This window comes from Atractosteus spatula, chromosome 12, assembly GCF_055471065.1.
Source record: "Atractosteus spatula isolate fAtrSpa1 chromosome 12, fAtrSpa1.hap1, whole genome shotgun sequence".
NCBI classification, from domain to species: domain Eukaryota; kingdom Metazoa; phylum Chordata; class Actinopteri; order Semionotiformes; family Lepisosteidae; genus Atractosteus; species Atractosteus spatula.
In genome coordinates this window covers 10,102,554-10,130,384 of record NC_142717.1, presented here as the reverse complement: position 1 = coordinate 10,130,384, position 27,831 = coordinate 10,102,554, and the positions used below count along the sequence as shown (strand labels likewise).

The following is a 27,831-nucleotide window of genomic DNA, read 5'->3' as shown; positions in this document are numbered from 1 at the left end:
ATTTTATACGCGACTGTTCCTGGTACCGACACTTAATGTAAATATTTTTATATTGTCCCATACTAGATTAGGGCGCCTGCTAAGTAAATATAGTAAAATAATAAAAAAAAAAACTGGTTTGTATCCGGTTTACAGATCATCGTCAAAGCGGGCTGTATTTTGTGACTGAGCGAAGTCTGTGTTCCTTCAAAGCCTGTAAATGAACCACATCAAAAAAAAAACTGTACAGGCAGGTACGTTTTTGCCAGTTTTTTTTTTGTTTGTTTCCTGGTGAGGTAACTGAAAAAGCCCGTCGCTTCAAGCCTATGAACAGCCAGCAGCGGCGGCGTCTGCTCTCCGCCCAGAGGGCCCCCGGCGAGCACATGGCTTTCGCGGCGCCGGCCCCCCTGAGTGACGTCACGGCCCCTGCTCCTCTCCTGCGGCGAGCTGCTGGGGGAGGAGCGGAGGAGCCAAACTAGCGAGAATCCGTGTTTGTGTTTCATTTCCTTCACCCCCAACTTTAATCCTCTCGAGTGAGGCTGCCCCTCTTGTTCAACGTAATCACGGCGAATATTTTTTTTTTGGGTGGAAATCTGAAACGTGGAAAGTGAACGGCAGCCGGACGAGACGGAAAGATGTACACGGGAGGAGCAGCTGGCGGTAACTTCATCTAGTTTCTTTTTTTTAAAAAAAAAATACTACAGAATGTGTGTTGATGGGGGAATTTAAAAAGCGGAGGAGGTAGCGGGGGGGGGAGCGTTTATTTGTTTAAGTTTGCCTTTTAGTGGTTCCGTTAGGAAAGTTGGGCTTCCAGTTGAAAATCGCTTCGTGTTTGGAAATCGCCAGGCGTGCGGGGGAATGAGATAACGAGTCTTGACGCGAAGAGCGAGTCTGGAGGAAAGAGTTGGGAGCAGAAGGAGGAATAGAGGCCCAGGACGCCGATAACGTGAGGCGAGTAGGTGGGGGGTTTTGTAGTGGTAAGATTTCGGACGAGCCCCTTGCGAGGTGAGCCGGAGTGGCGCCGCGGTCGTGCGAGTTGGCGCACCAGCTGCGCCTCACGGCGGTTTCTGGTCGCGCTGGCGGGGTGGCGGTAGGCCTGAGCGCCAAGCCCCGATCTGGAGTGAGCGCGCAGGCGGGGGACCGGGGCTGAACTCCCGGGGGCATCCGGCGCTGGCAGCCCGGAGTCATGGAACCGGTGCACTCCGCTTCCTCCTGCGGAAACGCACGCTGAATAAGCTCACGAGTTTATCAACGTGAAAATAATGACTAAATATGGTCTATAATGCTGCTAGGCACGTCTCTGCACACTGGACAGCATAATGGTTGCGATACTGTACTTTTCAGCATCATGGACTTTTTCTGCTCTGAGACCAATTTGTTCGTAAGCTAGCGCGTATTAATTGCAGAATTTGTACGACACTGTTGTGGCTTTTGACTATGTAAGGTAGATCTTGACGTCTTATATCAGTGGTTGAGTGGGGTTTTGTTAACGGCAGCAAGAGTTTTACTTCATTCCCACACAACTGGGTAGTTAATTACGGTACCGTTGTTATGAAGGGTTTTGAAGTGAAAAGTGCACAGCTAATGGTAGTTTATCTGTTTAATTTCCACTGTGAACCACAGCGGTTCAGGTTGCGGTTTGCCTGGCATGTTTTGCTAATGTGCGGGTAGTACATTTTGCGAACAGGAGGGATTCTGCAGGGGGTTCTAATAGACACAACTAAGCTTTATAATTTTCATGTTAGACGAACTTTTTGTTTTCCAAAGTCACAAGAGCATATGTGCGACCTGTTCTTGAAACTGGAACTAGACAAGAACTACAATCTAAACTCGTGTGTTTCTGTATCTGAAATGCATCGTTTTTTTTCCCGTTGGCTCTTCTTGCCCTTTTAAGTAAGTACACAGTGCAACACAAGACATTTTACGTTGTGTTTACAACTGTACTGTATTACAAAGGGACTTTATATATGATCAAGAAGGCAGATTCCAGTAATGCATCTTCAGTTTACCTTAATCATCCTCATTTTCCCTTTCCCTTTGACTGAAGGGGGCTTTATCTGGGAGGAAGGGGGTGTCCCTGCCATCTCAACCGTAGTGAGGGATAACTTGGCTAGTGTAGGTGCAGAAAGATGAAGCTATTTTTGAAGTAGGCCATACGTCTTTCAGTGTGATGACCACAAATATCCGTGTGGTAATTGAAATTGTTCTGTTTTAGGATGTGTGAATGACAAAGTAGGATGGGCTAAATTTCATTAGAAGATGACTGCATGTTTGCTCTAATGACATTTTGGTGTGGATATCACATCTCCCATTCGGCTTTGATATTCTTGAAAACTAGGCATAGCTCGTATGTAGTGAGTGCTATGAGTGATTTTGAGTGTCAAAATGAGAAGGTGAATTTGCCTCGCCCCTGGTACAGAATGATGTTAAAAAAACTTTCTGGGGTAGATAAGAAAAACCCTAAACTGATGGTGGGATTTCAGTATGCTTCAGTAAAGTGTTCTTAAAGCTTCTGCTTGGTTTCCTCTGATTTCTAGATTCAGATCTGAGCGGGTTATGTGCTCTCCTCAGCTTCACTCAGTTTCTGACTGACAGAAGAGTATCTTAGTCAAGTATCTGCATAAGTTCCTGGAATGTGCTGGCCAGTTTGTATGATCTGAAAACCTTGTCGAAAAGACTCAGGAAAAGCCAGGTCCAGTTGGCTGAGAGCAATCCATTGCACTTCTATTTTGAAGCTACAAGTACAGCTTTGGTCCCCGTTACAGCCTAGAGCAGCAGTAACACATTACGTTCAAAACCTCAGAAGGTCTGTGAGCATAGTGATTCCTATTTGGACTTCTACAACTTATATATTGTAAACTCATGATGTATTATAAACTCAGAAATAAGTTTGTTGTACAGATGAGATGTATAAGGAGTGTTTAGAGCTGTATTTTTTTTTTAAAAGAAGGCCCTTGGAAACAAAGCATTTTGTCTTGGTTGTAATACTAATTTGATATTTTCAACAGTGGCTCAAATCTTTTCGACAGGGTGTTCAGTTGTAGCATTTAAGTAAGTGAAAATGTTTATAAGCTTTATATTCTGGATTGCAAATGGTAGGGAAACACACACTTGGAGAATTTTTGATTATTCCTGCTACAGTGGATATTTTTGAGACTTTCTGGCAGTGGGCTCGTGGAAAAAGTTCAGATCCTCGATCGGACAGCACTGTTTCTAAAAAAGTTTTGTGAGATAGTGGAAGATACAGAGGCACACTTGCTTGGAAAATTGAGCGTCTGCCTTTTCACTTGATCTACAGACATGAGAAACCTGGCTCGGCTGTTACTATTTGTTTATGATAGACTGGATGAAAAAATGGGATCAGTACAAAATTGGCCTGGCAGCTCTGTTCCAGCAGGATTAACGTCCTGTATGTCTGATTCCTGACCCTCAAATCATCAGTTTGTAAATTTTTGCAGTAATATCTTCCTGATCATATTTGGATGTGATTTGGTCAATTATACTTATATAGCTCTTTTCTAGACGCTCCACTCAGAGTGCTTTACAGTAATGGGGACTCCCCCCCTGCCTCCACCAGTGTGCAGCCCCCACCTAGCTGATGTGACGACAGTTCACCAACATAAGCTATTAGTGGGAAGAACAAAGTTATGAAGCCAGTTAATAAGTGGGAATTATTAGGAGTTAATGATTGGTAAAGGCCAGGGGGAAATTTGGCTTGGACACCAGGGTAACACCCCTACTCTTTTCATGAAACTCCCTGGGATTTTTAATCACCACGGAGAGTCAGACTCTCAGTTCTACGTCTCATACAAAATTAGTAATTGTTTTTTTACAGTATGATGTCCCAATCACTGTGCTGTGGCATTAGGACCCACAGGCTGTAGGGTGATCACTCCCTGTTGGTCCAAGTTATGCCACTGGTGTTACTGGTCCCACTTGAGCTCATTTGAAATGAAAATACCTTCACCATGAAACTCCCAGGACCATGGTTTTCCACTCCCGACTTCATTCAACAGATAATTGCTAAATGGTTCAAAAGTAAAGTTTTAAGACATTCTGAATTTGATTTTAAAGGGTGATCTCTAAGACCTGCGAGATTGTGGCTTTTATGGAGCAGATGTGGCTACCCCTGACACCCATAGACGAAGCAAGGCATATTTTATACAGAGGACTGCTAGCCTATAAAAATGGAGCTTCCAACCGAACGACGATTTACTTTTTTAGACGGTATGCTTTATGAAGCTCAGATCTCTACTTGGGATGTTTGTGAGGTACTGGGGCACTTCTGTGGATCTTTATTGAGAAGGGTGTTTGATGGGAAAGCAGATGTGGTTCAGATCTCGCTGAATCAGAGTTCTACATTGGTTGGTTATTTTAAAAAATCACAAGTGGATTGCAGAACTACCATATGTGCGGATATTTTTGACAACCTAAAAAGGCACAATATCAGTACACAGGCTCCAGGCACTTAAAGTAATGGGTCCCTGCAACAAAATGAAAAGGATATGAAGCCAGAGAAGGGTGTCACTAGCCCTGGGTTTAATTTCGGACTGTGATGCTCACTGGGTATTGTTTGTACGTTCTCCTGCATTCGCATGACTTTCTCCAGTTGCTTTGGCTTGGTTTCCTCCTGAAGACACACTGGTAGATTAGTTGGCTTCTGGGAAAATTGGCCATGATGCGAGTGTGTGTTTGTGTGTCTGGCCTGCGCTGGACTGGCATCCTGTCCAGGGTGCACCCTGCCTTGTGCCCGCTGCTTGCTGGGATAGACTCTTGCAACCCTGACCTGAAAGAAGAGGTTAGTAAATGGATGATGGAAAGGTCTCTACCAATCAGCTGGATCGGAAATGTGAGCGTTTCACGACGAAGATGAATTTATGTGAGTGATGACGGCGTTTGACACCAGAAGTTTCAGAGCAGTGGATGTTTTTGGTTGCGAGCTGAATTTGAATATCCAGGGAAATGTTGCCTTTGAAAGCACTGTTGCTGTTTGCAGCGACATTTATGCAAAGGCGGTCAGTTCTGCAGTGAGTGCTAGAAAAAGTCAGCAAAAACTGGCGGTGAGGGATGGTGCAAGTTTGTTTCTGATATCAAGGATCGCCAGGCTGTGTAAGACCCACCAAGTGTTCCATTGAAGTTGCAAGTTGGAAATTACTTATGGATTATCCAGGTGCTTTTTTAAAAAAAGATTTTTAGATTTGATTTTAAGAACGCGCGGGAAAGCACAATATGTAGGGGTTGCAAGTTGGCAGATTATTTTTTTCTGAGACTCTGAAGTGAATTCAGTGTTATTTTTGTCCGACTTAATTAGCTAGTCTTGTAATTTGTCATTAGGTGTGTCTGGAAGCTCTAAGGCAGCACAGCTGCTGTACGCTGTCTGATAAGAAACCTACTCAGCACTGCCTGCTGTAGTCCTCAGAGAAGATCTGCTTGTATTTTAACATCCCAATACATGCTCTGCTGCAGTTTTGCATTATTATTGCATTAATTAAGCATGAGTGGTGGAATTTTGTTTATAGTCATCCTTGATGTATCGTAACAGCCTAATGGCAAGAAGGAAAATCAGTCGTTTAACAGTAGTGTTTTGTGGAACTGTGTTATCCAGTTTAATTGCTTAATGTAGAGCATAATGGCTTTTTTTCTGCTGTATAACTTGTTGGGTGTTGAAAAGCCGCATGCTTATGGCATAACTTTTACATTTAACGATAGAATCGAGAAGTGGTATATTGAACTTTAAAAGCCTTTTTTAATGTGATATAGTTTGCTGTCATTTGGGAATTGTAAGCTGTTCTATACAACAGGCATTTGGATGGACAAGTTAATTGTTGCATTGTATACCATTAATAGGTTTGATCTGCAAATCTGGGAACTGCTTTAAGTGAGCACTTCTAAGCAAAGAATTTGAGTAGTTGAGCCTACTACTGTGGATTCAAGCAAGACTAAAAGCATTTCTCTTGAAATAACTGCTTTGTTTTTTCTCAAGCATGTTTCAAGCTAAGCTGTTCTTTTACTACTAAGTTCATGTAGAAATTTAAGGAATTTTGAAAACAAACCATATTTTGTGGATTGTTCGGATCTGCAATTATACAGATGGCAGTTGCTAGTTATTTTGGGGACAATACAGATTTTCTTGAAAAACTGTTACCCACACTAATACGCAGGTTTGCTCAGACTTACAGCTGTCACTGTCGCGATAATGTGTTTCTTTTCCCTATAGTTTTATTATAAAGAAAACATGTAGTGATGCAGAAAGTTTCTATTTGAAGTATTAAGTATTATGCTTATCTCCAATAAACTTGAAGGGTTCAACCCTTTGCATTAGCTTTACCTATGGCTTGGTAAAATGTAACTTTTTTTAAAACCTGCTGTACTTGACTGTAGGCATATTTTGTGTATTGCACGCTTGTGTTCTTTTGTGTTTCATCATTTAACCCATTACCCACAAAATGTTATACACGCCCAGTGAAAAATTGTGATAGGTTTTCCCTGATATTTCAAAGAGAATTGTTTTTGTTTCCTATAGCTGCTGAGATGTATGAGGAACTTCAATCCACTCATTCTGGTAAGCTTCTCAGAATTGTGCACCCGTGATTCCGTATGTTGTGTATGGAAATTGTTAAAGACAGTCTAAACCACATGCTCATTTGTAATTTCTAACCCCATGGAATTTTGCTAAATAAACCACTATAAAACATATTAGTTTAGATATGGTCTAGGCAGGTGCGTGGTTACTGTGTGGTAGCATGACCAGCCTTTTATATGTTTAGATGTGTAATACATAACAAATATGCCAGATCTGTGTAAAATTATTCATAGGCCATGAAGCCTTATTCATTATCTTCTGGGAAAAAAATGTTTAGGGTCATCTTGATGGGCGAGAACATTAGTTGGCTGGAGTTTAGTTGACTTAGTTTATGAGATATTTATCAGATATCTTGTAGATAGTAAGTTTCTGTAAGCTTTCAGCAGAAAACTTGTATTAAACACCTTTTGCAACTGTAGTGTTCTAAAAATAAAATGGTGATAGGCGTAGATGTATTTAAATCATTGTGCTTATGAATGTTTTAGTTTTTTTTACAAACCTTTTAGGACTTATTTCCAATATAACATTGAGCAAAAATAACTACTTGATACTAAGGGAAGAGCACTTAACTCTCCTGGCTTGTATTACGTTTCTCCTTAGCCTCCCTGGTCTGGCTAATGGCAAAAATCTTTATCATGTTAATCTTTATGATGTTGCAGCACCATTTGCATACACTGTTCAAGGCAGGCTTAGATTTGGGTGTACAATCCTACCCCTGAATCACAACATACTCTGTGACCTCTGGAATGAGGTGTAATTTAATATGGGTAGCTGCGTCAGCATGTGTAGGCTGCAAAGGAACAAGTAATAGGTTTATTCCATGCTGAAAAGAGAAGAAAGAAAACACAACGTTTCGGCCGTGGGGCCTTCTTCAGGTGTTCTTCCTGGAGCTTCTATACCTGAAGAAGGCTCCACGGCCGAAACGTTGTTTTCTTTCTTCTTTTTTTCAGCATGGAATAAACCTATTACTTGTGATTTAATGCGCACACATTCCTAACACCTAAACATTTTTTGCCCCTTCAGCCAAAAGCAACTTTATCAACGCTTGCTGTGAAGGCACTGTGGTTTGGTCCCAGCTGAACAGAATTGTTTGCGAAACTGATACAATTGAATATGTGAATCCTATGTCCGGCTTTGTAATGTTAAAAAATGAGAAACAACATTAGGGTAATGCTTTATTAGCATATAGTTTTCAAATGATATTGTCACAAAACCTGATTTTTTTTAAGCTTGGCTTTTGGAAAATGAAATAAGTACTAAGCCTGCCGCACTGAGGTCAACTGTGGTTTAAGCGAATTATGTAATTTGTATAGGATAGTAAAACTACATTTTAGAGGTGATAATTGCCCCTGAGTAGATTAAAAGTGGCGTGGGTGTTGTTCAGGTTCCTGAGCGACTCAACTGGTAATGGTGCTCCTCTAAACTGCAGTTTGAAGTCTGTGGTCCCGATTTAAATTTGCGCCTTGGTCATGTTATGAGCTGATTGTGACGGAGATTTACAAAACAATTGCAAGCAATTGAGCGCAGCAGGAGATAGTGTCGTAATTGGTTGTCTGGGTTAACCGACTTGCATTAGCATGAGTGAAGAATGTGTGCCATTCCTTCAGCTGCTGCTGAATTTCCTTTAAATTGCTCTGGAGTAAAAAGAATGGCTTGATGGGTGTGGGGTGTGGGGGTTGGGGGGGATCGTGTGTGCCTTTTCTCAGTTTCCACAGCCCAGCACAGGGGTTTGTTTTCTGGAGCAGACTGGGCAATTACAGGACTGTTGGCTTATTAAACAGCTGGCAATGCTAAACAAACAAACAAAAAGATGCAGTGGAATGTTATACAGTACATGCACATTAAGTGGGTAATGAAAAAATGAATTTCTGATGGCAACGTCGTCTGAAAAACGGCGATAGAAAGTTGTTTACTGTTTGTATACGTCACACGTACAACACTAGTCAGAGAATTTAACTCAGAGGAACAGTCCTAACAATTTTGCATTGATTTTACATGCATGGAGGCCAGTGCGCTCCGTGCGTGTTAGAATTTTTACTAACAGTTCTCTACCTGTTTGTTCTGTATGTAACTGTAACTGTTCTGTATGTGCGCTTGTTAATGACCTGCAAAGTTATATGAAATTTGTGCCAGGTTTTGTTTTGATTGCTACTTTAGTGACGGTATCAGCATCTTTAGTTATTGAATGATGGAGCCCTTGTTTTTTCAGTTTGGCTCTTGCTTCTCTGTTGTGTGTGAAACAGTGGTGATGATGGTAGGGGGTCATTTTGCATTTACGCTGCAGTTAGGGCAGCTTTGAGCCAGTGGAGGATGGGAGGGGTCATCTGGCAATGTTTTACAGTGCCCGTAAATTACCTAAGAGCAGGCCTAGAAATAAACAGCTTAAGGTGTCTCTGTACTGAGGATCAAAAGACATTTAGCACTCTCCATTGTTTAGTAGAATAAAGTATGCAGATACTGGATAATGATTAGATGTTTTTGGTGTCCGTGTGTGATGATTGTTAGTCGTGATCAATTAATCTACTCAAGTGACTTTGTTGCATGAGTGTTTCTGCACTAAATCGCCTTGTGGATGAGAGAGGTGATTGGGCTCAAGGGATAAGGCGACCTGTTGAATATCAGACCTGCTGAAAGTGAATCAAGAGAAATGAAACCACGGGAGGCCACGTTTACAAGTCTTGGTGGGTTTGCCTGCAGGGGGTATTGATCAACCTGATGGGTATCTGCTCCAGCCATGTCCAGGAGAGCCATACTCTCCTGTTTTCCAGTCTAGTTCTGATAGAATGAATAGGATTACTCAGTTGCTTAATTAAGGGAAAACCTTTCCCTTAACGCAGCCCGTAAAATGTGTTTGACTGCTGCGCTCCACTTTCCAGACAAATGATTGCAATTATTTAATTGCAGATGGATTAAATACATACACAGGTTGTGTGGAGTATGTTGTACAGTTTTTTGCGTTCAGTTTTTGAATAACTGAAGATAATTAAAGTAGAAATATTGAATTATATTTGGTGCACAGCTATAGATTCTTGTTTGAAATTTAGTCTTCACTGTATATATTTTATACATTAGCAGCTGTTTTTTCAACTTCATTAGGAACATCGACTTTCTAATTATGGAGTCTCAAGTGACTCTTTTGTTGTACTTGACCCTTATTTAAAACTAAATAGGAACATTTTTAGCACACATTTGCATCCAGTTTTACCGCCCATGTTTTGCCGAAAATACAAAATCTTAAAGTTAAAAATGAAAACATCTTAAATTAGTGTCCCCAATTATTTCACTTCCAAACCTCAGATGGGTTATAAACGAGGTTTTATGAATAGGGCCCACAGTTGACAGCTGGGATTCTAGTGATACCAGAAATTGTTTCATGTGGTGAGGAGAAAAAAAACAAGTATTTTGGTTGCTTTGACATTGTTTTAATTGTCAAGGTATATTTTTGCTCAACAAATTAATTCTTTAGTTATCTTTCTCAGGATTCATGCCCTTGGAAAGTAATTTTAGTTTGTAAATAACATACCAGCAATGGCTAGGAATGTTCATCTTAGACTTACTGAGCTAAGAGAGACTATTTTGTATAGATCAAGTGCCCTGGAGATGTCCAGGAGAGGTCTCCTGGAGAGCCAGAGTGTCTTTTGGTTTCCATTCTAGTTCTGACAGATGTAATAGGATTAATCAGTTGCTTAGTTAAGGAGGGTCAACATTGTTCCCAGGTCGCTGCTCATTGATCTTTTCAGGCTGCCTGTACAACTTCCCTGACTGCTGTTCCCAGGACCAAGGTTGCAGACCCCTGGTAGTTTTAAATAGAGCTTTTAAGATGTTTTTAGAACTACATCACTGTATTCAAGAAGTTATGGTTAGTATGAAAATCCTAAACACATCACCAAAATGTTGAATGCATGTGTCGGAATTATCTTTTGTTACTCATAACGTTATTGGATCTTAGTTTGTAATCTGGTACACGGCTACATTTCGAAGCTGCTTAAACATGGTTCACAGTGTGGTTACATTTCAGTGAAGACGATGTATAATGTTTTAAAAGCAAGAAATTTCAATTTTTAAAATGTTGATCGTGTAGAATAAGAATAAGAATAATTGCTAATAAGTAAATTTTTATACTTTTTTTTGTGCTCCTTAAGCCATGATTATTATGCTTTCTTATACGCTCCTGTAAAGAGTTTTTATAGTGCGTCGTTCATGAAAGCCAGGTTGATTCTGAATGACGGACTGCTGAAAGCTGTGCTGAAGAGATAAAATAACAGACTGCTGGGGAAGTGGGAGCTGATTATAGCAGGCTGCTCTGTGGTTGCTTCAGCTGAACAAGATCCAGACAAGCACACACCCGAACAGTGACGTGTGATTAACTGTATTCGTGTGACGACTTTAACCTTCAATTTTTTTTTTCCAGCCTCCCCCTCTCCACCGCCACCGGAATACATCTTCAAACCTCCTCCCCGACCGGACTTTGGTACGATGGGGAGGATCATCAAACTCCAGGCGAATTTCTTTGAGATGGAGATCCCAAAACTCGAGGTGTATCATTATGACATTGATATCAAGCCAGAAAAATGTCCAAGAAGAGTCAACAGGTAAATGAATTGGGTTGTTTTTCGGTCGTTTTAAAATGTTAACATACTTGATCTTGCCACGGAATGGGTGTTTCTTCCCTAGTGCAGAAATCCATTGTTGTGTAATACAGAAGGGTCTCAACATTTGGAAGGGTTTGGTGCCGAGAACTATCGCAAATGGTCACCTTCACATAAAATCAAGTCCGACTCTATACTGTTGCATACTATACTACAGGATGTAGTATGTATGGTTTGAAAGACATGAGTAACCCTCCATTTTATGATAAAGTACTCATGCTTTGGCTTTAAGCTAATTTTAAATAAAATCAATCAATTTAAAAGAAACAATAATCACAGAGTTATAGTAATCAGCTAAAATAAGCATGATTCCCCCAGGCTGATGCAGAATCGGGAGGGTTTGTAATATAAAAGCAAGAGCACTTTGGCAGGGGGCAGAGAGAGGCTCAATCACTAGCGAGATTCATCTGGCAATTCCAGTGTGGTGCAGTTAATCTGAAAGTGATTCTTAACCTTCAGTTTGGTTTCATCTGGCTGTTTTCCTCTTCCATACGAGCATAGATTCAATGATCTGCTCAAGAGCTAACATGTGTGTGCTAAATAGAAAAAGGTCTCGTACAGATCCCTCAGGAGCACTTTTCAGTTTTGACATTTTATGATTACAGTATGGAATAATAACCTATTTTGGGGGGGATTTTTTTCCCTTTGATTAACACAAGCACTGTAATATCAAACCAAAAACAGAATTTTAAAGATCCTCCTGCATTCATTCTAATATAAAACAGAAAATAATGAATTGCATAATCTTTGCTATGACACCTCCAGTCCAGCTAGGCTCCAGTCAAACCAATTCTTTAGAAGATAGTTGAATGGAGTGCTCTTATTCAGGAGTTGTGTATGAGTTCAGGTTAAAAACACCCATCTTTGGGGGGTTCCACAGTTAATTAGTACAGCTACCAATAAGAACTACATCATGAAGACAAAGGAACATTCAAAGCAAATTTGAATGACTTATTGAAGAATACCAATCAGGGGATGGGTGTAAGAAAATTTCCAAGGCATTGAATGTCCATTACAGTAAAGTCCATTATAAAGCAGTGGAGAAAATGTAGTACAACTGTGAACCTGTTTAGAGCAGGGCCAAAACGAAAACTATTGTTGAAAGCAACTCGCATCAGATTTTGACTCGGAAGGAAAGTGGAAGACTGAGACCAAGTGGAAGAAGGTTCTATGGTCTGATATGACCAAATTAAGCCTTTCAGCCTCAACACTAAGCATTATGTTTGGTGCAAGTGGTATACCGTACATATCCTGAGAATACCACTACTGCCATGGTGTCAGCATCACGTTAAAAACAAAAACATCAATATTCTGTAGTAGCCCAGTCATAGCCCAGACCTCAATCCAATTGAGAATATTTGGCAAGAGTTGAAAGTTGCCATTCACCAATGGTCCCCACCCAACTTGAAGGAGCTTGAGCAATTCTGCAAGGAAAATTGGGCAAAATGTGCAGTGTTCAGATGTGAAAAGCTTGTAGAGAGATCTATCCAAGGATACTCACAGCTGTATGTTTTGCCAAACATGTCTTGCAAATGTTGACTCAGGGGGAGTGAATACTTATCAATTATTTTTTTGCTTTATATTTATAATTTAGGAGAATCAGTAGGATATTATTTTTACATTGACATTTTAGAGTATCTTGTGTTGATCAACAAATCCCAATTAAAAACATTGATGCCATATTGTAACAATAAAACGTGAAAAAACTGAGGCAGGTGAATACTTTTGATAACCACTTTAAATGGGGCACCGTGTTATTAAATAAATGTTTTATCAATTGTCTCATGTTAACCAAATAAGATCTGAGCTGAAAAAGCGTGATCATTTCGGAATTTTCCATGTCAGCCAGCAAATAAAGATGATCTGCACCAGAAATCGTTAATACAGTCTGAAACCCCAAAGAAGCTGTATGGTTCAGACTCTTTTCTCAATTTAAATTGCAGTTTTGTGTTAATGGTATTTGTTCCCTTTTCATTGTACAATCCTAACACCTCATGATGGTCTGATATGCAAACTTCATTCGGCTAAACCTTTTTTCTGACCAATTCTCAAGGCATCCCTGAGTTTGTGAAGACCCTCACACAAGAGCCTTTTCACAAAGCCTACTTCAGCTGGAGCTCATTCAAAAGGCATATCAAAGCAATCCATTCTTGCCCGTTGTAGTGTTCGGACTGCCCTCCAGTGTTGGATCAGGGATTGTTTTCCTCTTTCTTTGTTGTCGAGCATTATACACCTTCTCCCCGGGGTTTGTAAGTGGTCTGTTCTGTAAGAGTTGACATAATCCAAATTTTCTGTCCGAAAGGACCCTTTCTCAGCTGTTGCGTGAATGCATACAATTACCATTCATGCTATTGCAGCAACGCTGCCTTATTTGCCCTAGATCTGTCTGCAAGTGCGGAAGGGGGTGCAGGAGAGCACAGTTGCCAGTTCAACAGCTCTTATCTCCCTATGATGCTTAACAGGTATGTGTGCTAATCTCAGAGTGGGGTAGAGAAACGTGGAGAGACAAAACAGCGATGAATGAAAAACGTGTTTTAAACTTAAACACAAATATAGCATACCTTAAAATAAGCAGTACAGAAAATGAGAGAATTTAGAAACGCAGTACACTGTACTGTTCATTAATTAGAAAAAAAAAAGTAAAATCACTTAGGTGCTTACCCAACATGATTGCAAAATGGGTTACTCTCCATTTTCATTGAAAGTGCCAAGATATAATTTTGAAAAAACACTTAATGTACCTTCAAATGAGGGATTATGTAAAAAGTTGTGTAAAAATACAGAATGAGATAAAATGGCTTAATATTTGTATAGAGCCCTTTATCAAAAAAATAAGGACAAGAAAATAGTTTCAAAAGTAATACACTTGTACTGGCGGAATGAAAAACTCAACAATATATTAAAAATGAGAAAACGATATCCACGGATTAGTGGATGAGTATATGCAAATTAGTAAAAAAAAAACTTTTCTGAGTTCACGTATGTAGAGAAACGTCTCTTGGAAAAACCTGATTTGTTTAGCTCCAAAATGGAAGTAAAAGAAAAGAATGACAAAAGAGAATCACTTCACAGGTTTGGAGAGCTGGTTAAGACCTACTTGCACATATTCTAGTCCTGTTGGCTATTCATAGCCCTTAATAAGGTGGTAAACTCAGTTATACCTTTTGAATTCTCAGTTACAAATCTGTAAAAAAGTCTCCTTTTGATCACATTGAGCCAAAAGACCATTGTATATTAGGAATTCATCTTGTGTGATAGGAAAAACGCTGTCACAAGAAAACAGTTTATCAAAGAACATCCGATATCTGAACAGTGGATTGATTTAGTGAATGAGATGTATATAATGGAAAGGATAACATTTTCTCTCAAATTAGTCAGAAAGGTTGAACTAATACTCATTAAACTGGAACAATTGTCCCCATTGAGACCTGATTTCAGTTTCTGAAGTAAAATGAAGTGATATTTCTGTGTAGATGCCTTTTTTGATTGGTGTTTTTAGGTAATGTTCAAGAGAGTGTAGATTCTGATTTTGTAGAGAGTCTAAATTTGTGCAAGTTGAGTCTTACACAGCCCGGGGAGAGAGTGTGTTTCTTTTCCATGGTTTTTCACAGACTCCTTTCAGCCACAAGACCTGTTGAGGGTTTGTTGCGCATGTTTGCTTAATGATGAGTTGTTTTGGGTTTTCTTCCAGAGAAATAGTAGAGCACATGGTCCAGCACTTTAAAACGCAGATCTTTGGTGATCGGAAACCAGTATATGATGGAAGGAAAAATCTCTACACAGCTATGCCTCTTCCTGTTGGGAGAGATAAAGTAAGTTCAGTTCACTTATTTCAATAAACTTGAAATTATTAAATGAATTCGAGGCTGCCCTGGTTTATTTGTCTGCACATTGTGCAGTTTACTCAGATATGGTAGTCTTTGTAGAATTTTAAATTATTTACATTAAAATGTTTTACAAAAGACGAGTTAGTTTGATGGAGTCTGTAAGATGATTTGTGGATGATTTTTATATTGCCACATTAGCAACCAGTTGCTGCAGAAATTGTGACTTCAGTAGTTTGAAACTTCACCTGTGTATGTAACAGTAGGATTGTTACAATACCTTTAAGGCTGAAGTGTTGCTCACTCTCTGAGTAAAGCAGTTCATCACACGCTTTTAATTTGCTCAGGGTTTAATACCTAAGAGGTGCAATTTCCAATGCAAACCTGAAACGGTAAAGTATGGCATGAAAACTCCTATTATTCTTCAGCCGTTCAAGTGCATAAAAGCTGGACTTTCAAGGATGGCTCTGGTACTGTACTGGAACTAATTTATTTTTCTCCGCAGACGGAACTTGAAGTTACCATTCCAGGGGAGGGAAAGGACAGAAGTTTCAAGGTGGCAATAAAATGGGTTTCTTGTGTCAGTCTTCAGGCTCTGCATGATGCACTGTCTGGGCGACTGCCAAATATTCCCTTTGAAACCATCCAGGCACTGGATGTAGTCATGAGACACTTGCCCTCTATGAGGTTAGTAATCCCAGTGTTGACCTGGGATCTTTGGGGACTGGTTTGTTTGAAGCAGGCGGAAATGCATTTTCTGTGCGTGAAAAAAGCCTTGTTTAGCATTAGGGCTTTCAGCAGGACATAAAGACACACATCTGAAGACAGGGTCAACACTTCAGTCACTTGACTGATTCTGACACTTCAGTGTTGTATTTAATTCACGATTGATAGTAAATCCTTGATGAAATTTGGTCATCCCTTGTTTCGTACATTGCTTTCAACTTGACAATGAGCCCTTCTTGTCAATAGTTCTTTTGTGGGAAAAGAATCAACCGCATGTATAAGTAACAAAAATATTTAAATTTATGAATCTACACGTAATTTACTACACGTTTTCAGTTGCATAGGGTTAAATAGGCAAGTGAACTGAGGCAGGTTCATTACAGTTTTATCTTGGCATTGCTTGTAGTATCTACTGTAAAGTTTTGCTCTTTTGTATTTTTATATTTTATTAATTGTGTACACTATTAGTTTAAAAAGAATCACAATGTTAAACTTAGTAGAATGTGAAGGGTTCTTTGAACAAAGCTAAAATTTAGGAGCTTAATGTACACTGCCCTCTAGTGGCCTTTGCAGTTTGTGGAGGAGCTGCCTCTGTGGAATTCAGTTTAGAAAAAGTATTCTGAAATACTGATTTGTGCTGCTGCATGTGTGGAGTCTTTCTGGCAGTTGAAATGTTGTAGAAGTAACCTTGTGATTTAGTAGATGCTTTTTGAAAAAGTGCATTTTGAATCAATGCCACCTTTATCTTACACTCTTAAATTGAAGTAAGCACCAGCCTTGACTAGATATCACATAAAAAATAAGGCTGATTGAATCATTCACATCTGTTTAATATTGATTAGTTAAGCTCAGTAAATGGTATGATAAGTAAATATTAAAAACCCTAACACCTGTAGACAGACCCTATTTACCAGTTTTTATTATGTTTCGTTCACACTATGGAATGAACATTTCTGACCCTATAGCTCTTGATTGTTTCACTTCAGAGGTGAATGGTACCCTGCCTCTGATGACATGTTCTAGGAATAATGGTCTTTGTGTTGGCAAACAACATTACTGCTTCGCTTTTATTAAGCGGCTTTGAAAAACAGCGAGACAGCAGCCAAGAGAGCAAGTTCCACCATCGCTAAGAACATGCAGCAACTCTGCAGCAACACGCTTAGAGCCAGTTGCTTGTATGGCCAGAGGGCCATATCACAGGCTTCATCACTAGACCGAAAGGTGATGGGCAATTGCAATTATTTTAACAGCACAGGATTAACTGAATTTCCTTGTGGTGTAAACATTCTCTACAGCAGCATTTGTATGATAAAGCTCCACCCAGCCAATCAGCTAGATATAAAATAGCCTTTTAAAATTGTGCTGTCAAGTTAGATTTTCTGAGACCGACAGGAGAGCCCTTCAGTGAAAATCAAGGAAAACAAGAATGTTAAAGTTTTAAAATGTTACAAAAGTTTTTTTGTTGGGCATTTTAAATGGAATATTAAATTTTACTACTCTAAAATTACAATGTGCGTAACTTCCAATCTGTCACTGTTCAGAAAGCCAACTTTCCATTTCTTTTGTACGCTAATGAGCGAACGCTAATTCACGTTCGCAAACATGCCTGCAATATACATGCTCTGGGACCCTGAGCAGATGACAGTTTTGAAAACGGAGGAACCTCATGATGATGATGTATACCACCTTCTAAGTGCAGTGCCGTTTAAACTAAATGGAATGGTATTAATCCAAGGTACAGCAGTGCAATATTTCCCAAGCATTACGTGCAGGATGTCTAATTACGGCGAACTTGTCTGTGCTCATAACAGGTACACCCCTGTAGGCCGCTCTTTCTTCACTCCCTCGGAGGGCTGTTCAAACCCCCTGGGTGGAGGCCGGGAGGTGTGGTTTGGGTTCCACCAGTCTGTTAGACCTTCTCTCTGGAAAATGATGCTTAATATCGATGGTAGGGTTTTAATCCGTGTGTAGATACCTTGTACTTGAATAACTGTTCTTTTTAATCCCTCCCCCCTGGCATTTAGATTTCACTTATCACTCCTCAGCCACAGATCACCCTTCGTTCAGGCACTCGCCTATGTGGCCATGCTAACCCCCCCTGTCCTGTGTTCTCCTGTTCGTGATGTCTCATCCACCTCCCTCTCTCACGCACACCTGCAGAAAGCTCAGCAGCTGAAACCTTGTTTCTTTGCCCTGCTTTTTAAAGGCCCTGCTTTTACCGCATCCTTTCCTGGTTGCCTGTTTGTCATTGTCACTGACATATCTGGTTAAAAAAAAAAACCTAAAGACTAGCACTCGCCATGTTCAGCTCAAAATATTTTCACAGCTAACTTCAATTTCTGTGTGATTTGTTTTAGTGTCTGCCACTGCGTTTTACAAAGCCCAGCCAGTGATTGAGTTCATGTGTGAGGTTTTGGATTTCAAAAGCATTGAAGAGCAGCAGAAACCGTTAACGGACTCCCAGAGAGTAAAATTTACAAAGGAAATAAAGGGTCAGTTATTTTAACAACGCGTTATTGTGGTTCTGTTTTCAATAAGTAGTTCAGGTGGGTAGCTGCGTCAGCATGCGTAGGCTGCAAAGGAACAAGTAATAGGTTTATTCCATGCTGAAAAAAAGAAGAAAAACAACGTTTTGGCTGTGGAGCCTTCTTGGTGTGAGAAAGATAAGGCAGTAAGCAAAGGTAATGCTTGTCTTTCTCACTCCTGAAGAAGGCTCCACAGCCAGCCGAAACATTTTGTCTTTCTTCTTTTTTTCAGCATGGAATAAACCTATTACTTGTTCCTGTTTTCAGTAAGCCTCCTGTATGTATTCTCTGTTTTATGTTTCTCTGCTATACTCTCTACTAATTACAATTTCATTGAAAGCTGACATGCATTGGGAACTGGCTTGTGGTCTTTAGCCTACTGTGAGAGCAAGAGTTGTTGCTTCTTATTAGATTTAGAAGTGCTAATGTGTTAGAAACACTCCAACTGTATTAAAAATCTTAGTTAATAGAATGCAGAAGGTGTCTAATTTTGGTGGGCAAACCTTTTCAATTCAACAGTTCACACATACGTAACTACTTGAAGGCTTTATAGGCACCCATAAGGTGGTAATATGCATTTTGGAATTACTCAAAATACTGCGGTTTGCATATAGTCAGTTGATGCATCTTAGTCGCACCTGCTTTACAAATGCTTTACAAAAAAATAAGCTTTGGATCTTGTTGTGTGTGTGTATATATATACATCTCATCTTCTTGATTATAGGTCTGAAGGTGGAAATAACGCACTGTGGACAGATGAAAAGAAAATACAGAGTATGCAATGTAACCAGGAGGCCAGCCAGCCACCAAACGTAAGACTTCACGCACTTTGTAGGTGCCTCCTTGTAGGCTCTCTTGTATTATCTATCTGCATTTGAAATTGATGTAACTAGAGACTCAAATTTCTTTAATGGATACAGAGAAACTAAATTGTAGCATCTTCTGTCTTGAAACCTTGGAGTGGTATTATACAGATAGGGATTGGCGTGCATCCTATTATTTGTCATACTAATTTTGTTTTTCCTTTGCATAGGTTTCCTCTTCAACAGGAAAATGGACAGACAGTTGAATGCACTGTAGCACAATATTTTAAAGACAAGTACAAGCTTGTCCTCCGTTACCCTCATCTTCCATGTTTACAGGTTGGCCAGGAGCAGAAACACACCTATCTTCCTCTAGAGGTTAGTCTAAACCCCATTGAGAAAATAGAGCTGTATATTCTCGTTGATCACATTTTTCGCCATGAGACAAAAAGTGAATGTTGGAGGCGTGCATGAGCGCCGACTTCAATGTGTTGCATGTCCATCACGTGTTTTATCTCTAGTTACCTAAACTAATTCTTTTTAAGAAGACTAGTTTATTCAGTCATCTGTTCCTCAGTTTATTCAAAGTGACCAATCTCTGTTTGGTGTAACAGGTTTGCAATATAGTGGCAGGTCAGAGGTGTATAAAGAAGCTGACAGACAATCAGACCTCCACAATGATCCGTGCCACAGCCAGATCAGCGCCTGACAGGCAGGATGAGATCAGCAAGCTGGTGAGTGTTACTATGTACTTAATAGTTGCTCTGTAGATCTCTGTACTGCACATCAGAAAAAGTATTATTTAAAACATTTCAGTGTGTTCAGTGTCATATTAATTGTAGATGAGCATAAAGAGAAATTTACACAGATATTGATTCCTCTCTTTGCATTTCTGGAGTCTGTGTAGGATCTAATGTTTCAAACACCATTGAGCCTTTGCTCATGTACAGCTTCTTTTCCATTACATTTTTTTCTAAAACATTAGGAATAGAGATTCCAAACATCCCTCGGTCCTTGATAACCGAAATGACTACTTCGCTTTCAGATGAGAAGTGCCAGCTTTAACAGTGATCCTTATGTACGCGAATTTGGCGTAGTGGTGAGAGACGACATGACAGAAGTAAATGGTCGTGTCCTTCAGGCACCTTCTATACTCTATGGAGGCCGGGTACGTATGTAAATAGAATTATTATGAATATATATGAGAATGTAATGTTGCAAATGAGAGGGGACGTCGGCTAACCCAGCTCTTGTGGTATTAATCTCTCAGCCTTTGGATTAATGCAAAACATTTTCTGTTTTGAGAGCTTTGTTGTTTCAGAAAAGGTCTTTGCAGTATTGGGATTTCTAAAGTTGTGTTTTTGAGGAGTACAATTTTTAATTTCACAGCAAAATAGCCTTAATATTGTGCAGGTGTAGGGAAAGAGTGGTGTTAAGCTCCCTATTTTTTTTTAGTATTTTCTGTTCCCGAGGAAATAAACAAGTCTCCTTACTGGAGCCTTCACATCTGTTGGAAGCAGTGAGAATATTTAATTCTTAACCTCTTTTGTTTTAACTTCCAGAATAAGGCAATAGCCACTCCAATCCAGGGCGTGTGGGATATGAGGAACAAGCAGTTTCACACTGGAATTGAAATTAAAGTTTGGGCGATTGCCTGCTTTGCTCCCCAGCGACAGTGCACTGAGCTTTTACTCAAGTAAGTACGGTTTCTTTCCCGTTAAGTTTTTCAAGAAGTTTTGGAATAGTTTCCAGATCTCCGATTTTAGGTGCTTATCCATCGTTAAAAAGACTTATTTTTTTTATTTTAAAGAGCTTTCACAGATCAGCTTCGCAAGATTTCACGGGATGCCGGCATGCCGATTCAGGGGCAGCCTTGTTTCTGTAAATATGCCCAAGGAGCTGACAGCGTGGAGCCAATGTTTAAGCATCTGAAGTACACCTACCAGGGACTTCAGCTGGTGGTGGTGATTCTCCCAGGGAAGACTCCCGTGTATGGTTAGTACTGCCCATCTTTAATTATTTTGCACACATTTGCGTATCTTGTTTTTAGAAACAAAACCGTTTTTAGGCAACTCTTTAGCTTGAGTTAATTTATAGTTATATGGGTTTGTAATTGTATTATCTTGTCCTGGGCAATTTTAGCTGAAGTGAAACGCGTTGGAGACACAGTCCTGGGGATGGCCACTCAGTGTGTTCAGGTGAAGAATGTGCAGAAAACTACCCCCCAGACTCTTTCAAACCTCTGCTTGAAGATCAATGTCAAGCTGGGCGGCGTTAACAACATCCTTTTGCCACAGGGCAGGTAAGGTCAATTTTCGTTTCACAATGTGGAAAGAATTCTGCATAACCCGATATACAGTACATACAAGGTGTATTGAAATACTTAAGCAGCACTGGTATGTGGTAGTAAGGGAATGATTTTATGACTCTCTGTATGATCATTCTTCATCTTAATGCTTTTGGCCCATTTGGTCTTAAAAAATGGAAATTACTTCAGCATAGAACCCTTCTGACTAGGTGTGTTCAGCTATGGTGTCAGATCAAAATGACCTTGGACTAAGAACAGTAGTGTATTTCAAGCTGTCCAAATTCACAGGTAATGAGGACCTGTGCCTTGTTAGCAGTACAAGAATACCATGTTGGTTGTTCCCAGTACATAGATTCAGTCACGATCTCTGAGGTTGAGTGGTGAACCTGTATCTGGTCATCAGTTACTAGATGATAAAGTGGCGGATCAACAGCTTTTCTAGACACCACTCTCTGGGATGTTTTGAGCTGAGATTTTGGGGCTCCCATTTTGCAATAATGTTTGACATGCTGAGATATTGCTGGATAATTTCCGTATTACAAAATTCGTTCCTCAATCCTCCAAATCCTGTAACCTCAATTCAGCTATCTTGTATCTGCACTGTACTGGACTGTGTCCAGGGGTTTTCAAAGACTGGGGTCGTTTCCAACTGTGCCGTGTTTGAACTCCTCTTCCCATCATGTGATTGTTTAATAATGATGGACAGCTTCCCCCTCATCCCAAGCACTTGTCCATGGATTTAGTTGCAATGTGTCCTTCCTTTGACCAGCATTTTGACAAAATGAAAAGATCAAAAGAACAGCCATTAGGTGTACATTAAATAATGCATGAATTGTACTTATTTGTGCAGCTTTCAGTAATTCTTATGATTTGCACAATACTCAATGCTTAAGCATGAGTTGCAAAACATTTTGAGCACCTCATTTTATAGATGTAGGTCAATGTTTTTCTTAATGCAAATGTAAAGTTTCAGTATGTAATTATTAAATGATCTCTTTCAGGCCCTTGGTGTTTCAGCAACCTGTCATATTTCTGGGAGCGGATGTGACTCACCCACCAGCAGGAGATGGGAAGAAGCCCTCGATAGCTGCTGTAAATTTTTTTGTGCTTGGCTTTAAATTCCTTATTGTGCATTTTTTTCCCCTCTGAACCTTGTGAGTGCCTTTGCTCTGCGTGCCAACTGGCTGTTCTCCTGCTTTGCTAGGTCGTGGGTAGCATGGATGCCCACCCCAGCCGATACTGTGCCACTGTGCGGGTCCAGCAGCACCGTCAGGAGATCATTCAAGACCTGTCTGCCATGGTGAGGGAGCTGCTGATCCAGTTCTACAAGTCGACTCGCTTCAAGCCCACGCGGATCATCTTCTATCGTGATGGCATCTCTGAAGGGCAGTTCAATCAGGTAATCGGGGGGAGTAGATGTACAGGAGGTGTGCTTTGTGTGGTCCGTCTTTAAAACTAGAAGATAAATTCAAGGGCCCTCTGTAATAAGTGAAGGACACTAAAATCGTAACTATAAAAACTAGTTTCTATTGTGTTTTCAATCAAATGCATTCTCAGGTTGTTCTCCTTTTGCCTTAGTCCTTTATTAGTAATTCAAGCTAATATTATTAATATTAGAATGTTTTTTCTCGGTAAAGGGGTAGCACGTGAGAAATTCTCTGCTAAATTTGAAAGTTTGTGTGTTATGCCAAAATCATGCAGTACAGCTGAGGCATGCAGATTTTGTCCTTCTGCCTAAAATCTTCTTGAAGATGCCCCATTGTTGTTGTTCATTTTCTTAAGGTGCTTCATTATGAGTTACTTGCTATCCGTGAAGCTTGCATCAAACTGGAGAAAGACTACCAGCCAGGGATTACATTTGTTGTGGTGCAAAAACGCCATCACACAAGGCTCTTTTGTATGGACCGAAATGAAAGGGTAAGGGATATTAACTAAATGCCGTACCATGCACGAACCGAGGCATTGCACACATTTTTCCTACTAATCTGAATCATTTTCGTCATTTCGAAATCCAATTTTATTGAGGTGGTATAAAAAGCTGTATAAAAGCGGTCTGTACATTTGGTCCTCTAAAAACTGTAATAAGAGTGTATATATATCATGGGTTTTCTTTAGAAAGTATGTGGACTATATAAATGGAAGCATTAAGTCAGCTTATTCAGTGGTTGCAGCATTCCTGGCTGTACTTGGCCTTCCAGAACTCAGAGCATTAATAGGGTTATTTAGGTCTTATCTAAATGTCTTCACTTGTTCATCTATAGTGGACTGGGGTACTCACTTATCCCCTTAAGTGTTAACTATTTTGTGAATATCCAGAGCTTTCTTGTCCCTAGGGGCTGATCTGCTCTCTCCTGAATGTCCTTTCTGTGAATGGTGCTATTTTAAGAATATTAGAGTTGACCACCTTGCCAGTTTGGTTGGTAGAGAGCTTAATGGTGATTAATAGTTTGTCCCACTATATCCTGAAGACGCCCAGAGTTTGGGTTGAAACTGGCTTGCCGGAAACCATGTACCCAACACCCACACCTGTTTGTGTAAAGAAATGACCAGTCTTTATTTCAACTCCTGCCCTATATCGGCTCCTTTTTTCACTTCCCAGATGTGACCCTGTGTCCCTGTTTTGGAACTCTTTACTAAGTTCTCCCTTAATTCACTTGAACAAGCACGTTCTTAAATATTTTTTTGCATTGTGTTGAATTTTTTTTTTTAAATTTTGACATAAATGCCTACTCCCTGAACTTGTATATTTTACCAGGTTGGAAAGAGTGGAAATATTCCTGCGGGCACAACCGTAGACACAAAAATAACCCACCCGTCAGAATTTGATTTCTATCTGTGCAGTCATGCTGGCATCCAAGTAAGTACTGAGTCTGTAACTGACTTCTGTTCTTAAATTTTTAATTACCCTGTAGAATGTATTTTGCCTGTGCTTTGCTTTTTTTTCTTAAACATTAACATTAAGGACTTTCATTATACCCACTCTCATCTGCGGCACCTTGACGTGACACCTGTACCAACTGCAATATGTCTCTACAGGGAACCAGCAGACCATCACATTACCATGTGTTGTGGGATGACAACCATTTTTCTTCAGATGAGCTGCAGGTGCTCACCTATCAGCTGTGCCACACCTACGTGCGCTGCACGCGCTCTGTCTCCATCCCAGCACCTGCCTACTATGCCCACCTGGTAGCGTTCCGAGCACGCTATCATCTGGTGGACAAGGAACACGACAGGTACGCAAGAATAGAATGAGAAAAATATTATTGTATAATGTATTGACCTGTTCTTATAATACAGCATGCTTCCTCATGGGTGGCGTTTGATATGATGTAATCAGGTTTTCCCAATTTTATTTTCTAAACGGGGTTCTTGGAAGCTTAATATCAGATTAAGCAGGTAACAAGTGCAGTTTATAAACCTTTAGGGTAATATGTATGGGATGAAGCCCACCTTTGATAATGAATGCCCAAATGATTTTCTTTCTTAATTCCTAGTGCTGAAGGGAGCCATACCTCAGGGCAGAGCAACGGACGGGACCAGCAGGCATTGGCCAAGGCAGTCCAAATCCACCAGGATACACTCCGCACCATGTATTTTGCTTGACCAGGGTGTGGGTGGGAGGGGGGAACTGGGCAAGGCTTGAAGCATAATGTTGCAGAAGAGAGCTGGGTTCCAGTCTGACTGAACTGCACTTCTCACCCCTCATTACTTAAAACAGATCAAGAAAGCGATTGGAAAAGCACTGACAAGACAGGTACTTCATGACATGTACTTTGATATTTCTTTAATGTACTTGGACAATACAACTTTTTTTTTTAGTGGTAGACCAGTTCTACTCTGAATGATCTCGACTGGCAGACTAAACATGTCAGGATCTTTTTTTTTCTATTATTGATGGGACTGGGTCCCGCCAGAAATGGACTTCAGTGACGCATTGTTCATATAGGTCCATGTTTTTGTTACAAATACCTAAGCAACAGGTATGCCACTTAAGTGTTTTAAGCCATGATCTTTCTATGCATTGCATAGGACACTGATAAAAATGATGGGGTCTCATTACTTTATGTATTAGCCAAGCAAATACTATTTCTTTTTTCGCTACTTATAGACTCTGTGGTGCACTGTAGTTTTAAACACAAAATCTTTCTTCTGAAAGTTTTAAAAATTGCTCTTGTATGCCACATTTTGTATGAAGCTTGCAACTTAGAATATATCAGAAGTTCAAATTACATAAAACCTCAAAAACATTTTAAGTGAGCTTGGGAGCAGGCAGGACTTTTCAACAAACATTGCACAAAAGGTGCAAATTTAATTTGACTGCTATACTGTTGAATTTTATCGTGTCTAAGGATATGTACAGAGCTGACCAAGAAAGATTTTAGATACTTTGACACTTAAAAGTCCTGAGTCTTGATTCCTTCCTGCCTTCATCTCGGTTTGGCACTTAGATTTAAGACCAAGACTAGAGAAAGGAAATTTGGATATTTTGGTTTTGTAGTGTAGTATGCTTTCTTATCTATGACTTTTTGAATTTAATCTTTTGAGAGAGATTTAATAACAGGTCTCTTTTGAAAGCATCCAGGAAAAAATGAGCAATGAAGTAATCATTAGTACTTTCTTTCTCCTTAGTATAAGGATAATATTTTTTTTGTAATTTGGCGCTCCACCCAAACTTTAGTCTACAGCTGTATATTTCCATTAGAATGTGATATTCCTGTTTTAATGTGAAAACAAAATTGTTAAATCATTTATAATAACTCCAATTTGGCCTCCATTATTGATCTAAATATTCAGTCTTTGTCTTTAGATATTCACTATTTATACAGCTACCTTGTGATTTTTTTTCTTTCAGTAGTTAGTTTCATTATATTGTGATGACTTCATTGTCTTGAATGGTACTTATGTGTCCACACACCTTAATTGTAGTGCAAAAACACATGCAATTTAAGAGGACATGAATTTTATTCCCAGTAAGTATAGATTGAATTTGTTTTACTTATTTACTGATATTCACCAGCACCTTACGTTGTCTGACATGCACAGAATAAGCAATTCCTTGAATTATGAACAAAACTAGAACAATGTTTTGCACTTTAACTGAAAAAATATAGATGTTGTAGTTTGAGAGTTCAGGACCAGTGCAAATCATGAAACAGTAAGTATAAATATCAAGTGTTTTGGACATGGACTTAGAATAGCAGATAGTCATTATGTATTTTGTAATTATTTGGCTGTTTTTCAGGAGAAAAGGAGAGAAAGGACAAGTTGACCATTTGTTGAGTAATAAGTTCAGTGCCTGAAATACTCGTAAAAACAAAGCCCATCTGCACTTTTTAATCTCTTATAGTACTTGTTTTATGGTCCAGTACAATGGCTGGTTTGAAGATCTCAATGCAGTCTATTACACCGCCATGACATTTTGATGGGTGAAGGTTCAGTGTAAGACATTGTCAGAGCTGCCCAGCTCCCTTCAGTTCAATTATATTGCCAATAGCATAGAAGAAAAAAGTTTACTTGTACTCAAGAACTGAAAAAAAAAGTTGTTTACCTGAAGGTACCTCTGTTAAACCAGCTATCAGCTTAAAACAGTCAGAAGGGGAGGTGGTACCTTCTGTCAATCTTTTGAAATTCCCACCTTGTTTTATGGTTTTAAGGTTCAATTAATGTGAGAGGTGGCAAGGAGATGTAATTTGTTGAAAACGTAACTGGTAAATCTTTAGATATTTGATTTGGTGAAAAATATTCATCTGCACACCTTGATAATTGAATACTATTTTTTTATTTAGAAATTAAGAGCTTCAAGGATACCTACACTATCCTTTTGTACTCTAAAAGCTACTTCAGCAGACTACCTGAATGTTCATAACTTGACTAGAGCCAGTGCTTTCATTGTCTTCAAAATAAGATCAGTAAAGAAAAGCCTTTTAAAGCAGTCAGGAGTCTTGGGAAGCTACTAAGAATGTATCAACCAGACTTTCTGATAGCAGGCCAGCATAAAAACAAATTGTGAAGGTTTTTATGTAAAACAAATCTTCACATTCTTAAAGCTTTTGTGAGGTGGTAAAAACGCATTAAGGGTGCTTCAGAGTCTTAAAAAATTAAGACTTGTAAATATTCTCTTTGCTAGTTAAACTCTGTTATGGCCCTGAATTTGGCCAATGTCTGTACATCAGGTTTCAAAGTGCGGTTTTACTTTATTTAAAAGTCAAATGTTGAAACAATTTCCTACATAATTTTTAAATGCCTATGGTATGCCTAAAGCTATTTTACATCTGCAAGTGCATCAATTTCACAGTAGTCTACTAATCATTACTTGTAATTGCAATCTGTTTATATATATATATGGTAAAACCAAGTTTAATGCAGATGCTTATCTATTTTAAAAAGACAAAGTTAATATAACATATCAATGTGTATGAGATGAAATTTTC

At 39.5% G+C, this 27,831-nt stretch overlaps 1 protein-coding gene across 3 annotated transcripts; it reads left to right on the top strand.

The window, feature by feature from the left end:
* Positions 1–511: 511 nt before the first annotated feature.
* Positions 512–26,939, top strand: ago2 (argonaute RISC catalytic component 2). 3 transcript variants are annotated; one of them, XM_088929039.1, is made up of 20 exons: positions 512–639; positions 6,503–6,541; positions 10,974–11,154; positions 14,903–15,023; positions 15,541–15,722; positions 17,573–17,709; positions 18,119–18,253; positions 19,011–19,098; positions 19,320–19,467; positions 19,704–19,823; positions 20,135–20,257; positions 20,652–20,785; positions 20,900–21,084; positions 21,232–21,391; positions 22,399–22,489; positions 22,602–22,796; positions 23,180–23,314; positions 24,153–24,254; positions 24,434–24,633; positions 24,895–26,939. In XM_088929039.1, exons 1-20 carry the CDS (start codon positions 615–617, stop codon positions 25,001–25,003), a joined length of 2,610 nt encoding a protein of 869 aa, XP_088785165.1. In that variant the 5' UTR covers positions 512–614; the 3' UTR covers positions 25,004–26,939. The 3 variants fall into 3 exon arrangements, with proteins under 3 accessions (XP_088785165.1, XP_088785166.1, XP_088785167.1); XM_088929040.1 differs by lacking the exon at positions 6,503–6,541 and having other exon boundaries at positions 537–639; XM_088929041.1 differs by lacking the exons at positions 512–639; positions 6,503–6,541; positions 10,974–11,154 and adding an exon at positions 13,612–13,673.
* The last annotated feature ends 892 nt before the right edge of the window (positions 26,940–27,831 follow it).